Source organism: Botryllus schlosseri, chromosome 8 (assembly GCF_051294905.1).
Source record: "Botryllus schlosseri isolate E-star chromosome 8, Bs_hap1, whole genome shotgun sequence".
NCBI lineage: Eukaryota > Metazoa > Chordata > Ascidiacea > Stolidobranchia > Styelidae > Botryllus > Botryllus schlosseri.
Genome location: NC_137243.1, coordinates 3,808,830 through 3,824,897, shown reverse-complemented (window position 1 = coordinate 3,824,897; position 16,068 = coordinate 3,808,830). Strand labels below are relative to the sequence as shown.

The window sequence follows — 16,068 nt, the reverse complement described above, 5'->3', positions numbered from 1 at the left end:
TCCTTGAAACATACGAAATAGTTACAAGGTCTCGGTGTCAGTGAATTCCTCAGAAGTCAGAATGTTCCTTTACAATGGAATAAATTAGTATGAAGGTATTTTTAATAATAAGCATGTGTTTTATGCGTAACAAATTCAGCTTCACGGGAATGGAATGCGATATAGGTATACGCTTTGGCTATATACGGGCATACGGCGGGAGCAGGATATAGGATGCGAACATGCGATACCATAACCAACCGCCGCAACCGGTATCCTATGTTCTTTATCTTTGTATTTTGTCGCAATCTTGTGGTGTTTTGAAATGACAAAATGACCCGTGGTTATTTATATACGGCTGGTTCAAAAAGTAACCCGATGTATAGATCAGCATCAATAAGGTTTTACCAATTTGATCGATTTTAACCTGGACTGGAATTAATCAACGAATTGATTAGTCGTGAAGGAGAACGTTTGATAGACTATAGACTACATGCTATTAGAAATCATATGTTGATGGATGTTACCTATTATTTCAAGTAGTGCTCATTAGTATTTGGCTGTTATCAGTCTATCAGAATGGCCCTATATACTGAAGTTACCAATCAATTAGATCAAACGGGTCTTATTTGAGGATAGAATGTGATAAATGAGGCATATTGATTACTGTACCATCAGATTACCGTGTTGTTGACCTGATTCACAAAATCTGTTGTGTTGAATGACCATAGTTAGCTAGCTGTAGGCCTGTAGCTGTATTAATATCTATCTGGCCATGCTTAGATATACCACAATGTTGATAATGATATAAACTGACTATGGGCAGTTCCAGTGGTAAATTGGCTTCTTTGAGCCCCCGAGTGAGAGGAACGGGAGAAACCGTGAAAAATGTGCTCTCCGCCACAGCTACTTCAGCAAAACGAAAGGTACAGAAAGAAGGTCGCCAGTACATGGCTCCCGAAAGGGCCCAGAAAGAGCTGGAAAGGCAGAGACTTGTACCCAAGCGTGCTCCGATGAACATTGGAAGTGCAAAATTGTCGGAGGATTCTAAAACGGTTAAGATTGAGGAGGTTGAAAAATCTCAAGAACAAGATTTGGATTATTTAACTTTGATGAAAGACGTATATGTAACGTCTGAGGACCCAGCGGCTCAAACTCAAAGTAACTCCCCTTCTGATGCTCATCCTGGGAGAAGAAATACAGAGTTGGAAAGTAAACTCCCGAAATCTAGAAGTCATCAAGAAACCGATATAACCAACAGGGATATCCCCAGAGGTAGAGCTGACTTGAAATCTGTGATAGAAGCGCTTTATAACCACAAAATGAATCCTGCCGATTGGGGGGTAGGGGCGATTGCGGAGAGACTTCGATTAAGAGAATCCGAAGCGAACGACGTTTTGAAATATTTTGAATTGTTGGATGGAACGAATATATTCCGCTCCGAGTTACCATACGATTCTCAGAAAAAATTATCTTAACTATACATGTTCGTGTTCTACTTGAAAAAATATTTTAGGTTAAATATTGTAGTTTATAATATTTCTGTTGGAATTACTGATTTTGCTGGCAGAAATACATTGAGCTCGCATATGGTCATGTTTACGACAGAAAGCCTACTCGCTACTCACACAGTATAAAGGAATTCAGAGTAATTTTAAAAATACCGGGTAGCTGAATAGTTTGTATTGTATAATTGGCTTCTTTCAGCCAGTCACATGCTTGCACGGGACTTCTTTCAGCCAGTCACATGGTTGTACGGGACTTCTTTCAGCCAGTCACATGGTTGTACATTTTCATCAAAAATCTTCAGCACTTCGTTATTGAGTGGTTTCGATTGTAGAGCTTTTTGCATGTACAGAACTTTAATATACAACTAAATAGTATATTCATATTGAGATAACCTAAAATATTTTGGCTGACACTCTTCAGGGGTAAACGTAAGCACCTAGCAGAGACTTAATATTGATATACTATGTTCTGTCCAATTCTCTACTAATTGCTGACGATTGGCCCTGATCAATGTCAGCCGAAAATATCCGGGTTTATTCAAATATGGATTTCAATTGTATCAACCAATTTTGGTTCTTTGCAACGCTTCTTTTTCTCGGACAGTGGATCGTCAATTTGTTGACCTTGTTGACCTTGGGTCATTTTCGCCTCATTTGCATGCAGAGGCATGTTGAATTCGGAATTTCGGTGACACCTATGAAATCACGTCAAAGATATTACCCATGTGTCACTTAGATCAGCATCAGTGTATTGTACTGTACCACCCATTTTCATTTTGTGTGACATCTTACTTTGGATATTTCTATCGTGTGGAATCTAGTCGTTGAGTTCATTCACATTTGTGCATCATTTCATGATTTCCGGCAGACGATTAATTAGACCGTAAGATACTGCCAATGCAATGCCTGCATCAAAAGCGGCCAAACACAAAGAAAGCAATACTCATCGATTTTTGACGTTCTCCGAGCGACTAGCTCGTGTTTCTGTTAACGCCGTTCACAGAATCAAGCATGTCGAACACACGGATGAAGAGAATGATTCGCAATTTAACGCTTGTCTTCTGAAATGGCGCGATCAAGACCGAAGCGTTGATTTTCGAGAATTTTATGCAGAGATCTTGGAGCAAAGTCGAAATTTCAAAATGGTCGTCCACTACAAGGATCACATCCTGGCATCATTATTGAAATACCTCGACAAAGTTGATTCGTTAGCTCTACAATCCCTTTGCGAATTGATAGTAGCTCTTTGCGTTGACCTGCGGTCAGACTTCTACTCGCATTTCAAGGATTTTTTTGGAATATTGGCGAAATTACTCAACTCGAAAGATACCGACAGACTGGAATGGGTGTTCAACACGATGTCACTCATGTTTAAGCATTTGTGGCGGTACATGGTGTCTGACATGGAAAGTATTCTTGAAATGTATCAAGATCTAATTTATGGTAAGCATCCCGACCATATCAAATCATTCGCCGCGGAAAGTATCACATTTCTAATGCGAAAAGCATGCGGACGAGAAAATTTTTTTGGCCTATTTTTCCGCATTTATCAAAATGGCTCAACGGAGAGAAATGTTGGAGAGATATTATACCATCTTCTGAGGGGAATGAATGGAACTTTATACTCACACGCTGATGCGATACTGCCAAAATTATTGCATTGTCTTAGCAATCCTGACCTTAATCAGTGCAATGTGTACACTAGTTTGGACTCTATGTTTGGTCTACTGGCGAAGCATGTGCAGAAAACACATTCATCCCGAATTTGGGACTCTTTAATGTCTTTTTTGCAAGACGCTATCAAAACTGGGAATAATTTGGAACACGCTGCGAAGCTGGCGTCAAGATGGTGTTGTGAATTCTCCGGACTGCTTATTCTAGAAGAAGCGAGGCTTTTGAACTGCGTCGAGACGATGTCCTCTAAATATGCTGGTCTGCATAGTGAGACTATTTTGGATCTATGTGCGATTTTGGTTGCTGCTAAAATCGACTACTTTTCTCAGACGTCTAAGGAGAAAATTGTGGTTTCTTTGATACGGAATAAAAGCCATCCCGTGGAGTTCGTAGTGAAGTTTTGGCGGCAGATACTGAAGTACGTTGACGGTTATAACACGATAAGGCGATCAATGTTGAACTATTGTCAAGTTCAAATTAACGATTACCCTCAAATTATATTGGAATTACTGGTTGATTTTGTTCTACAAAATTCGTCTCAGCCCGGCGATGCCAAAAATATTATATCTCATCGTCCTTTCAATATCGACTATGCGTTGATCAGCAGGGAGATGGCGACAAAAAAAATCCAAGAGTCTTTGAACGGTATTATTGTCGGCACTAATGCGAGTCCGAGCATTGTATGGGGAGCGCTTCTACTCGTGAGCCATATTACTCCCGTTGCCCTCAAGACTTTTGAAATACTTCAAAATGCTTTTGAGTGCATCGATGATCGCGTATCAAATGCAGATTGGAGCACGAAAAATGTCTACGCTGTTGTGAGAATGATCCTGCAATCAGCTTACTTCATTCATAAGCAAACTGCCGCTAAAACTAAAGCTTCTTTCACGAAACTTTGTCAAGACATTACCGCTTACATTTTGGATAAGAGCGCAGATGAACTGTACCTTGACACGAATCTTCTGTTTATCACTGATATGCTTTGTGTGATGGACAAGAATGCGGTTGGAAAATTTCTGGCTGCTGAAAAGCTCAGCCAAAAGATGATAAGGAGTTTATCGTCGTCGGATGCCACTATTCGTAAATTCTCGTTGAGGATTCTTGCTTCTCTGTATCCGGACGAAGATCTATTCGTGTCTTGTTTGTTGGTTGAAGGAACGCCGGCCACAGTACAGACATTTCGAGACAAAGCCATGCATCTGAGCAAAATAACCTATTCAACAGACATGAGCGCGACGACGCAGGAGGCTGCCTTGAGATATCTCCTGTCAAACTACTATGTCAACTTTTCGTCGTATTGGAGCTGTGTCCACCAAAGGGTCTCTGCGTTTTTGCCGGATGATAGCAAAAGTCCGCTGTGGGCTCTCTTTTTTGACCTGTTGAATACCTCTTCAAGCAATGTTGTTAACATGACTATAAAATCCTCTGATACGGAAGACTGCGAGGTAGATTGTGATATGGATGGATTATTTTTTAAGCATGGCGTAGACTTCACTGTAGCAACTGAAACGAATGCAAAGCCGGACTTAGTGAACTACCGCTGCTTGCTATGGGCTATGATGCAAAACTCGCCACATCTCGATATACTTGAAAAAAATAACCGTTTTCTGGTGTCTCTCTTTCTGGAATTCATGGACAACGAGTATTGCGAAGTAGACAAAGCGAATTCGAACACGCAAAGTCTGGTGCGAAATCCGGAACGCAGTTTCAGCAAGAAACGTTTCTCCAAAAGACTCTGCGCCAAAATGCTGATCGCCATCTTGAAAGTGTTTGCAAAGTTTAACAACCCGAAAGGATGCTTCATGGCTGAAAAGTTGAAGAAAATGTATCACGACATGCTGACGTACGGCGACACGGCCGTTCAGACGCTGGCATTGAAGTGCTTGCTGAAATTCAGAGACAAGCATTTGCTGGAATTTGCCGAGCAGCTACAGTCCTTGTTGGATGATGATAGAATCCGAGATACCGTCATCAGGTTCAATCTGGATGAAATCGAACGTGATAAGAAGGAGTCACTTGTCCCGGTACTGTTTCGACTCATGTACGGTAAGATCATAGCACATTCGAAGCACAGTTCTCAAATACTAAGATTTCTGTCAACTCTCGAAAGTGAAACGATGGACGGCTTTGTGTATCTTGTAATTGAACCTGTGATGCGTCTCGTGGATGAAAACGCGATCTCGTCTCCATTAGATTCAAAGGTTGACTTGAATTTAGATTTACAGAGGGTGGTACCTTTATCGAAGCAAAACGGTGTGTTGAATACGTTGACGGCTTTGATCGAGAAACATCCCAACATGTTGTCGGACAAAATTGTGCGCTACCTGTACAAATTATTGCTGACCATGCACCTGTCGTTTCATAGGATGATTGATATGATGGCTTCGACGGAACAGGAAATTTTGTCGGACAGTACAGTTAGTTTTCTGCGTGCTCTTGCTAAGCTGGCGCACAACGCATTCAACTCGTTGATTACGGTATGGCGACGGGACTCCACGCTATCTCCGGCCCAGATTAGGAGCTTGTTCTATGTGTTAGTCGAGCCTCACGCTCGAAAGATGCAAAACGAGTGCATTTCTCACCCTACGGCGCTGCTCAAATTGTGCGACATACTATCGAGAAGTCCACGCTTTGTTCCGCTTCTTGGAAATAAGATCAACGGCGACAGTTGCTTGTTGAATGAGATGACTAAAACGCTAGTGTCCGCTAAGACGTCGTCTGCCGTGTGTGATTTCATCCTGCAAATACTGACGCGACTTCTACAAAATGAACTCGACAAAGAAGCCAACCATGAGTCCGAGCTCATTTTACAGACCCTATCTTCGATCGATTGCGGTGTTGCCGAATCTGAAACCCTTGACACGTCCCAAATCGGCGTATTACTGATGGCGAATCAGATCGGAGACATTTTACAGTATTTCATCCGCAAACTGAAGCAAAAAAGCTCGTCCGGTCTGATCCACACCCACCTGCAGATATTGATTTCTCTGGGTCGTCACGTTGACGACGATCGACTGTCAAAAGAGCTCGTGGAGTTATTGCTCAGTCATGTTTCGAATATGGCGCGTGCCGGAAGGGAGATCGGAGCTGTCACGGAAAACAAATCGATATTACCCGCGTTACAAGCGTTAGATGCGTTGCCGTTTAAGCATGACTTCATCTTTCCTATCACAAAGTTGTATTCGAGAGTTAGAAGCAGAGAATGCCGTCTTGCCCTGGGCAGCGTGTTTGCTAAAGCTTTCGGTATGGTCGTCAGTGAGGATGACACAGTTTTGAGAAAAGTTTTGATGATAGTATCAGATCTTAACACTTGGGATAAAAGATTCATCGAAGAGCTGGATTACGATTCGAGATTGACTGGTTTTCAAGAATTGGCACGGACTCTGGAGAGTGAAGAAGCAGCTGTATTGCTCGCTAACGAATGTCGCGGGCTGCTCCCGCTGGTGCATAACTGCATTTTCACCCTCTCGAATCACAGTAACGATCTGTCTTTGAGAGAGATGTCGTCACGGGCGATCGAACTGATTTTGGAATTGATATTCAAGGCCGACGAAATGAAATATCCAAATTTGCGAGATAACGTGGTCACCGCCACCATTCTGCCAGCGCTCAGAAGAGGGTTGAATTGTAAAGACGAGAATCAGCGTCACGAATGGTTGAGATTGCTGGTGAAGGTCGCGAAAATGACGCCCGTCGACAGCACTTTTTCGTGTCTACTGGTGTTGTCGAACGATCGTGATTTGGATTCGGATTTTTTCACGAACGTGCAACACATTCAACTGCACAGGCGCACGCGCGCTTTTAGAAAGCTGGCGGAAGTGATATCGCGCCGCGAGGAAGGTTGCGACGAGAAATCTCAGATTCCCCATTCGTTAGCGTACACGTATCTGCTCCCTCTAGCAGCACAGACTCTGAAATGGCGAGATCTGTCGAAACACTTGCATTTGCGCGACTCCTGTTTGAAAGTGGTGTCCGCGTGCGCGTCGGTCATGCCGTGGGCCGCCTATGTAAAGTTTTTGCGGTACAATATCACCATGATGTTGAGACAGCCGCACGGTGTGAAGCTGGTGTGTTCGATATTGAATTCGTTTCATTTCGATATTTCTTCCGTCACGTCGGAGCAAGCCGCGCAGTTGGAAGGCGGTTACTTGTTGAAAAAAGGGAAAAAGCAGAAGCAGGATGTCGACAGTAATCCGCCAGAAAACTCGGAAGTTGATGCTGCAGAGGAAAATGACGGCGAAAAGATTTGCGACGAAATTTCAGCAATTTATGCAGCGGTCGTTTGCGATATTCTGCCCCGTCTTTGCAAAAGCTTGTCTACAAAGCTGGATGCTGACACCACCCACAAGCTGGCCGATTCTGAGAATTACTCCGACATCGATACATGCTCGGCGCGTGCGCCTCTCGCTATAGCGGTGGTGATGCTGCTTAAAAAACTACCGACGAGAGTCATGAACAAACACCTGCCCACCGTAATATTGAAAATGGTCGCGTTTCTGCGACATCGCTTCAAGGAAGTGCGTTCGGCCGCGGCCAAAGTGATGGTAGAGATCGTGGAGATCCTCGAACCGCGGTATCTGCCGATAGTTTTGAGAGAGTTGAAAGACGGGTTGATGCGGGGTTATCAAAAACATGTGATGGTAAACACGGTGAACAGTATACTCTCCAAAATCGAACCGACGCTCGAGGTAGGCGCGTTGGGGTCATCTGAGAAGATTCTTTTAAGCATTTTGAAGGATGATCTTTTCGGGAAAGGCGAGGAGGAACGCGGCGTCGAACAGATCAAGTCGAAAATTCCAGAGGCTCGAGGCCGCAGCAGGTCGTACAATATCTACCGGGTTTACGCCAAGTTTTCGCAGAAAGAATCCATCGTAGACGCGATAGCGCCGTTGAAAGCTGTACTTGACAGTACCCACGATCACGCTAAAAGAAGGATTGTAGAATCTGTGCTCGCCGAAATCAATCAAGGATTGCAAGAGAATTCGGCGATGGCTGCTGATGACATCATGATCTTCTTACACGGATTGCTGACAGAAAATATGCCTGGATTACAAAACAAGGATAATTCGAAAGGGAAAATTAACGGCAAGGGACGGCGTCCTGAATCTTGCCTGCTTTTAAACGCGGAACCGGAACGATACGGCGTTAAGGAGACTAAAAAGGCGCAAAAAACAAACTTGCATTTGATTATTGAGTTTGCGTTGCAGTTCCTCAACAGCGCGTTGAAGAGACAAGTCATCCGCACCTCTGACGAGGTGCATCTCGGTATGCTTGATCCTTTCGTGGAGATACTGCAGCAGTGTTTAGTGTCTGCGCATTACAAGATTGTCGCCGAGGCGACTAGGTGCTTGACTAGGTTGCTAAAAGTGAAGTTGCCGAGTATATCTCGGAATGCCGTCGATATCATCGGTGCTTTGTTCAAAATTCTGCGTGAAAACGCGCAAGGCAGCGCCCATAATGACATCGTACTAGTGACTTATAAAGCGTTGAGCGTGGTTTGCAAAAGTGAAATTGGCGGTAAGTTATCGGAAACTCAGCTGCAAGTTCTGCTCGGATATGCGGAGGAAATACTGTACGACCGAGAAAGGCAGAGTCACGCTTTTAACTTGATACAATCGATTGTAGCCAGAGGGTTGACTTGCGGCGAAATGAACGATGTCATCGATAAGATACGAAGCATATCCATCCAGTCCCATGACGCGTCCGCCGTGGCCCACGCGAGACAAGTGTACTTGTATTACATCACCCACTACCCCATCACCAGACCAGAGCTGGAGAAACATTTGCGGTTTGTGTTGGGGCAGCTCACGTTTGAGTTTGAATCGGGACGGTTGTCGGCGCTGGAGATGTTGACGTCGCTGGTCGACTCGCTGCCGAAAACGATGGTGAAGAAAAACTGCGGGGTCGTTTTCGTGCCGCTGTCCGCCATGCTTCTCAACGAGGAGTCGGTGAAGTGTAAGAAGCTCTGCGCGCACGTGTTGAAGATGCTTCTGAATCATTTGGAGACGGAGGACGTGGATCGGTTGTTTGACTTGGTGCTGCAATGGTAATTTTTATGTTTTGCATGTCATCTGATCAGGACCGTCAGATTCATGGTTGGTACTCTAGTACCAGCGGAAGTGATGCTGTAAATTTCCACTCGATTTTAAGTGCAAGTAGCGGTTTTTCCGATGTTTTGAAAGTGCTTCGAGTGGATGTAGAAAATGAAGTTGAACAATACTAAAGTTGTTTGCAAAAGTAGATTTGGAAGGGATATAATAAATACTTTCATTAGTCGATTTAAATTCCAGGGTGCATTGTACCTTGTCAACTTTCACTAACTCTGAGATTACACTACGAATTCTGAAATTTAAGTGGTTTTGCCTGAGAAACTCGTCTCACTGTAATTTAAGTACGGTAGTCTTTAGTGTTCATCATATCATTGTCGACTCCTGGAACCATTCTAGGCTTCAATTGTTCATTTGTTAATTTTTATTCCTGGACGCTGTATATTATTCTACACCAGGGGTGACAAACTCGACTGGGGTGGCGGGCCGGAATCAAAAGTTTTGATAGCTCGCCGGCCGGACCAGTCAAATGATTGCAATATCTTTCCTCCAAATCTATATATTTGCTTTCAATTGGAATGCTTTATTATTAGCACTATGCAAAATAATATTATATCACGGATCACGTGGGCTCTATTCGAGCAACACCGTTATTCGCAAACAATAGAATTAGCAAAAATACGATGACTGGTCGATTGAATACAGATATAAATCACAAAAACAGTGTCTCTAGCGATGATATAGATAAGTTGGCATATTTCTATACTCCCCATGTTTGAATCTTGATGGGTCGTTGGCCCTACGTATTCGGGGTGAGGAATATGAGAGACTGTAAACGCGGCCGTTGGAAAATTGCTCATTCTTTTTATATCACCTGACCAATTCATCATTCAGTTTTCACTGGAGATCAGCACTGGGGCCTTTTGGGTCGCAGTAAGGTAAACAGAAGTGTGACCAAAGATACATGAATTATAATCTTCGCGTAGCTCCAAATATTTCGCAACGGTTTCGCAGTCTCGTTTCCGTCTCTACGAATACAATTATTTGGCCCATTTTTCCTGAAAGCTCCGTACTCGGTGTGCACTTTTTTCCCTCTAAATGTGTAATGGCAATGTCACCGACTTGTTCCTGATGGGTACTTGGGTTAGAACTCATCACTGCCGACATATGGTTATAATGCGGCCCATGAACATGTTTGGCATAACTGTATTGACGGATTACTTGATATTTACGTCGGAGGATTTATTACTAAAAACCTCAACTTGTAAATATGCCGGATTACACAATATGTATGTATGCCGTATGTTTGACACCCCTGTTCCACACCGTATAATACTGGATTGCATGTCTTTGCCTTATTTCAGGTACGCAGATGAGAAGCGTCTTCTGCACATACAACTCGGCGCCGTCCTCGTCACGGTGTTCACCGATGCGGAAGGCACAAATTTCATCCGTTTTCTTGCAAAGCTGCTGCCTCTTATGCTGAATGCTCTCAAGAATGCAGTCGAAAATACCGATGCGAGTTCAGGTGTGAATATTTATTTATTTCAAGTAGCAAAGATGTGTTACGAGTTACGATCATAAGAATCTAGTATTCAGTTGCTTGTCAAGTTGTCGATGATAAAAAGAAAGTTTTGGGTGATATTATTATAAATTCGTTGTAAAAGAGTGTGGTTTCATTTTTCTGTAACAATTAATTCCTTATAAAACCATTATAAGATCCAAAATGGAATACTACATTGTTGAATGGTATATTCATATTGAAATGAACCCGAATATTTTGGGCTGACACTCAACAGGGGTAATCGTCAGCAACTAGTAGAGAATTGAAAAGCACATTGTACGTAAGCAATCGTATCACAAAATTGATAATTTAATAGCAACAATTCATAACTAGCTGTTTGGAGTAGGCCAAATTTTCTCGAATTACATTATACCGTTCCCGTATCAGTTGAAAAGCGTCGGCCCCCTAATTTCCTCCTAACTGTAGCTGTATTTCCTGTCTTGCAGTTGTTTGCAGATGATCTTGATGATTCTGGATAATCTGATGCAATAATGTTGACAGAAATTCAAAACTCTTTAATTTTACTGTCTGGAAAGTTATTGTAAACCAGTGGTTCCCAACGTGGGCGATTTGGCTGTCTAGGGGGGTCGAAAACAGACGAATTGGGCGATAGGGGGCGAAGACAACGAAGGGGGCGATAGCGGGGCGATGGCCCGTTAAAATGGCTATATTGGAGTAGGGGCCGTAACTACCGCATCCCAAACCCCCCAATTGGGGGTGGGGGCCAGAAATCGAAGGGAGCCCAAAATTATTTCGTGAATTAACATGTGTGCGATTTAATATTTTCATGTATCTTGATCTTGGGGTCCCCGTCACCCAACAAAAATACGCATGATTTATGCAAATGGTAGACTTCGGCGTCGGCCATTATGAAGGTAGAGGCCATGTAACATGCGACTCCGAGAAGTGTGCCAGAACGATCAGCAGTGAGAAGACCGAGAACTTGGATATATATACATATATGTTTAATTGTCCATAGGCGCCTCAATGGCTGACGTCGAATGTTCCTGTCCTGGTGACCTTAACCCTACATGACAAATGCCATCCCGCAAGGAAAAAATTATTTGCCAGTCAAGAAAAACCAATTTGAAATCATGTGCGTCTTTTAGTGCTGACGAAGTGCTGTTTTTCGGTTCCCACTATTTGGGGGGCGATGATCGGTGTGGAGCTTCAAAAGGGGGCGATGAGTCGAAAAAGGTTGGGAACCACTGTTGTAAACAGTGTCTGCACAATGCACATCTTTTAGAGATTCTCTTGATTCAGATACAACCATTTAATTTAAAAATTGTGATGTTATATATGCACGTTTACGTAACATTTCTTTTACAGACACTGTATCTAACAGCGACCATTACATATTTCATCAAATCTCTGCGTTCCATTCCGTTCTGAAATGCTGCGATCTCGTTCGAGACTCGGCGCGGGAAGGAGTAGTCAGCGAGATGTTGCTGTGCGTCGAGGCCTGCATCCTTCACCCGCACGTTTGGGTCAGAATTGTCTCGTGCCAAGTGTTTGGCACGGTGTTCTCGGCGCTGGACTCGAACGACAAGAATACCCTGCTGAACGCGGAAGATTGCTATTTCGAGGAATTCGCTCAAAAATTGGAGTTTCTCGGCGATCGCTTTTGCGCGCAGATAAAATCGGAAGTACTGGACCCGAAACTTTCCGAGCAATGCGTCAAGAATCTCATTTTCGTCGCGAGAGCTTTGCATGATTCAGCCGAAGTCGGCGATTGCCAGGATGATATTGATGACGATGGGTTGACGCTGCCAGCGAAAAGAGTGAGCTCCCCAGTTTATTCAATACTGTTTAAGCTGCTGAAAGCGTCTAAGCAAGAAGCCGCTGACAATACCAAGGAAACGTGTCGGAGAGCAGCCGTGCTGAAAGTATTCGCGGCTTTGACTATCAGCATTGACGTGCAACGGTATTTGCCTGTCATCATGGATCTGATTTACAGAGAGACGGAGAGAAATATTGGTAAGTTTTCTGGGCGCTGACGTCGACTTGTACGATTGTCCTTAAGCGTTGATCAAACAAGTATTACTGGCTAGTTGTTGAAATTGTTAGGTTGGCAGACAAAAAAACCTGCACATCAAATTTGGCTAGATTCCTACCTGTAGGAGTGTAGCTATAAGAGTGAGAAATTTTGGATTTATTATTAGAGACTTCAAATGTTTTTTCTCTTTTCAATTTAACTGATACCTCATCATGACGCTGTTCGGTTGCCGAAAAACAAATTTGGCTCAATTCCAACACGTAAAGGAAAAAAGTTATTGGAGTCGAATATTCGAAAATAGTAATTATGGCATGTAATTGTATAATTAACAATGATAGTACCTATCATTCTTCCACAAGTTTATATTAACCCAAATTGGTTGTGCAACGCTTTTTAGCCAACCTAACAATCTTATCAAGTAGCCAATAAATGTCGAAAAAAAGTTATTTTTGAAAAGCCGCATTGTCCTTACACCAGCTTTGATTTAGGGATGTTGGAGCTTAAATCACAACCGGGTTACTTTGCACTGAAATATTTGCGGTTTTCAACCTGGCGGTCGTTTACCTTAGTTGTGGGGCCGCAAAGGTGCTTGCCTTCCTTTTTTTTTGTAATCTCTTGCCAATTTAGTGGTGGGTCGCAGAACATTTACGAATCGGAAATAGGGCCACGATCATAAAAAGGTTTTTGTCTGAAGGAAATCAGTTGGAATCATCACGATTCGAGGATAAACTCTTTGATTCGAGTCGAGTAATGAGTGGGGCTGGGCACAATGATTCGGGTAGTGAAATTATATACACTCCTCGCAACTGAAAGTTAATTTACTAACGAGAATTATAGTTTTGATACTATTTTCCACTGAGGAAGCCTTGAAACCTGGATTGACCGTGTCGCAGCATACGAGACATAGTACAAGACTACGAACGTTATGGGAAATATCACATTTCCAAAGACATGATCATCCCACAAGATTGTGAAGAAGTGCAATGAAATCACTATGGTCGAAAAAACACCAAAGTATCTTTAATGTGACGGATAACAGGCATTATGTTTTGATACTATCTTCCACTGTTAAAGCCTTGAAATTTCGATTGGTCGAGTCGCAACATACCAAACGGACATGCCTGCGAAGCCGTGATCAACCCATGCTTTGTCGCAAAGTGTGATGATATATTTATACTCTTTAGGTATAGGGTTACCGTATTTCAAAATCTGAAAATGAGGACACTCTGTAAAGACTCTGAAAGCTGTTATATCTGAAAAGAAAATGGTTAATTTAAAAAGTTTTCGACCAATAGTATCGTAGTTATTAAAAAAAAGGTCATCACTTCGTCTCGCCGTCCGTTTTGCCCGATTATTTATGGAACTGACGTTTCCTGCCTCGAGGTCAAGTTTTTGATATCATTTATAATTTTGCCTAGAAGACAAGGACGAATTCCCAAAAAAGAGGACATTTAGGACACTTTCAATTTATTGATTCAAGAGGACTCATGGTAACCCTATATATAGTCGAAAAAAAAATTTAATGTGATGTCGAACATACGTTAATTTCTTTGTGGTCGCGTGAAAAAGGTACATATTTAAACTTTCCATGTCGTTCATACTGTTGTGGCGTCATAATGAGTGATGCTCGGTTCAGAACCGAATCCTCGAGGCACTCGATTTCGCGCGGTCCTAGTCACGAGTCTTGAAACCTGTTGAACGAATTGACAATTGTTTGCAGTTGACGATGACGAGAACGCAATCGCCTTGAAGACGTTAGCCGCCGAAGTGATGGAGGTGGTCAAGGGCAGGCTTGGACCGGTCGTCTTCAGCCAGAGTTACAACGAGACGAGAAAAAAGGTGCTCGCCGGCAGGCGGGAACGGAAAAGGATGAGGGACGTGGCGGCCGTCACCAACCCCGAACGGGTGGCGGTGCTGAAGAGACGCAAGCAGCAGGTGAAAAAAGAGAGGCGGAAAAGGAAGATCGGACACTTCAGACCAGATTACGATTATAAACGGAGCAAGAAGGCGAAAGGGGCTGGCGGCGAATGATAGTTGAATTTTCTTTACTTCGTCATTGATCACGAAATCTTGCGATGTCGACTTTGAATTATGGGGCTGCGGAGTCTTTTTTCACCACTGGTAAAGTGTGCGGGTTGTAATGACTCAAATCATTTTCTTGTAGATGACCTGACTCGAATTGAGTGTAATCGTGTACGCACGACTCGAGACATTCAAATCTCGCGTGTCATGACCGGTACTTGAAGAATGGACTCGCAAACTCTATTTTACCTGTTTGAATAAACATGCTGACGGCGAGAAATTGAGTGTATTATGTGTGGCCTTCGATGTCACTCGAACGTTATACAGAAGTGAGTTGAAATCTTCCTGATCTTAATAAATGAACGCTACGAATGAGACTCGACCCACTGCTCCCTGACTTTACTTGGTGATGAATTGAAAATGATTGACTGAAACCTATAAAAGAAAAATTGACTTGTGACTTGGTTACAACCCTGATGAAATCTGGCGAATGTCCACTCTATGAATTATCTTGCACCTGGGTTTTCAGTCTCCACTAGCTACAGTGTCTAACTGTTTTTGGCGAAGTGTTTTCAGCGTGGCTTTGTGGTAATAAAAGATCAAGTTGAACCGTGTATTTTCTTCCTGCGGCAACAACGTTTGCAGTCAATAATGTGATTGGCAATCCATGTGAGGTGTAAGCGGGCTACCGCGAAAATAGCTCGTGGTGTTGCTATTGGTAGAATATGACAATCTGTCGAAAAGAGTGATCAGAAACTTTGTGTTGATGGGGATTTTGGAGTACTTCAGAACGGTGCGAGTTCGATTGTTCAGAATTGGCAAATTAATCTCCAGGGATCGATGATGTGTGATGAGTCAGTACGTACCAGTATCTCTTCGATCGCCGCGTGGTCACTCGTGCATGCAATAATTTCTTAACGTTAGGATGTTATATTTGGCTACAAAATTCTTTCGTTCCCGAAAAGGCTCGTGTTATCATCGCTTTTATGAATATCATTAAAGTGATTTCTCATCACAGCCAAAAATATGTTAACCCTATCATAGAATCATCCAAATGCTGCGTACGTGCTGGGTTTCCCAAAAAAAAACAAGTATTTACGGTGAGCACAACTATAATAAATAAACAAAGAATCGGTCACCGTAAATACTATTTTATTCAAATCCAAATTTTTCGGCGGCAATAACTCCGCTTCCACTGGTTGGAATTGAACCAAATTTGGTGAGCATGGTTTTTATATAGACAGCGTAACACTTTCATTAGGTGAACAGAAACTTTTC

At 42.9% G+C, this 16,068-nt stretch overlaps 2 protein-coding genes across 2 annotated transcripts; both read left to right on the top strand.

Moving 5' to 3' along the window:
- On the top strand, positions 1-2,356 carry LOC145444136 (NADH dehydrogenase [ubiquinone] 1 alpha subcomplex assembly factor 4-like). The gene has a single exon (XM_080322062.1). It carries the CDS (start codon positions 798-800, stop codon positions 1,455-1,457), a length of 660 nt encoding a protein of 219 aa, XP_080178188.1. The 5' UTR covers positions 1-797; the 3' UTR covers positions 1,458-2,356.
- A 33-nt stretch (positions 2,357-2,389) lies between these two features.
- On the top strand, positions 2,390-15,070 carry LOC145444135 (small subunit processome component 20 homolog). Its single transcript, XM_080322061.1, has 4 exons — positions 2,390-9,207; positions 10,573-10,736; positions 12,102-12,749; positions 14,489-15,070. Exons 1-4 carry the CDS (start codon positions 2,390-2,392, stop codon positions 14,797-14,799), a joined length of 7,941 nt encoding a protein of 2,646 aa, XP_080178187.1. The 3' UTR covers positions 14,800-15,070.
- The last annotated feature ends 998 nt before the right edge of the window (positions 15,071-16,068 follow it).

Coding starts and splice junctions, on each gene's coding strand:
- LOC145444136 (XM_080322062.1), top strand. CDS start 798: ATGGGCAGTTCCAGTGGTAAATTGGCTTCTTTGAGCCCCCGAGTGAGA.
- LOC145444135 (XM_080322061.1), top strand. CDS start 2,390: ATGCCTGCATCAAAAGCGGCCAAACACAAAGAAAGCAATACTCATCGA. Junction 10,737..12,101: donor AAATACCGATGCGAGTTCAG/GTGTGAATATTT, acceptor TTTCTTTTACAG/ACACTGTATCTAACAGCGAC. Junction 12,750..14,488: donor AGAGACGGAGAGAAATATTG/GTAAGTTTTCTG, acceptor AATTGTTTGCAG/TTGACGATGACGAGAACGCA.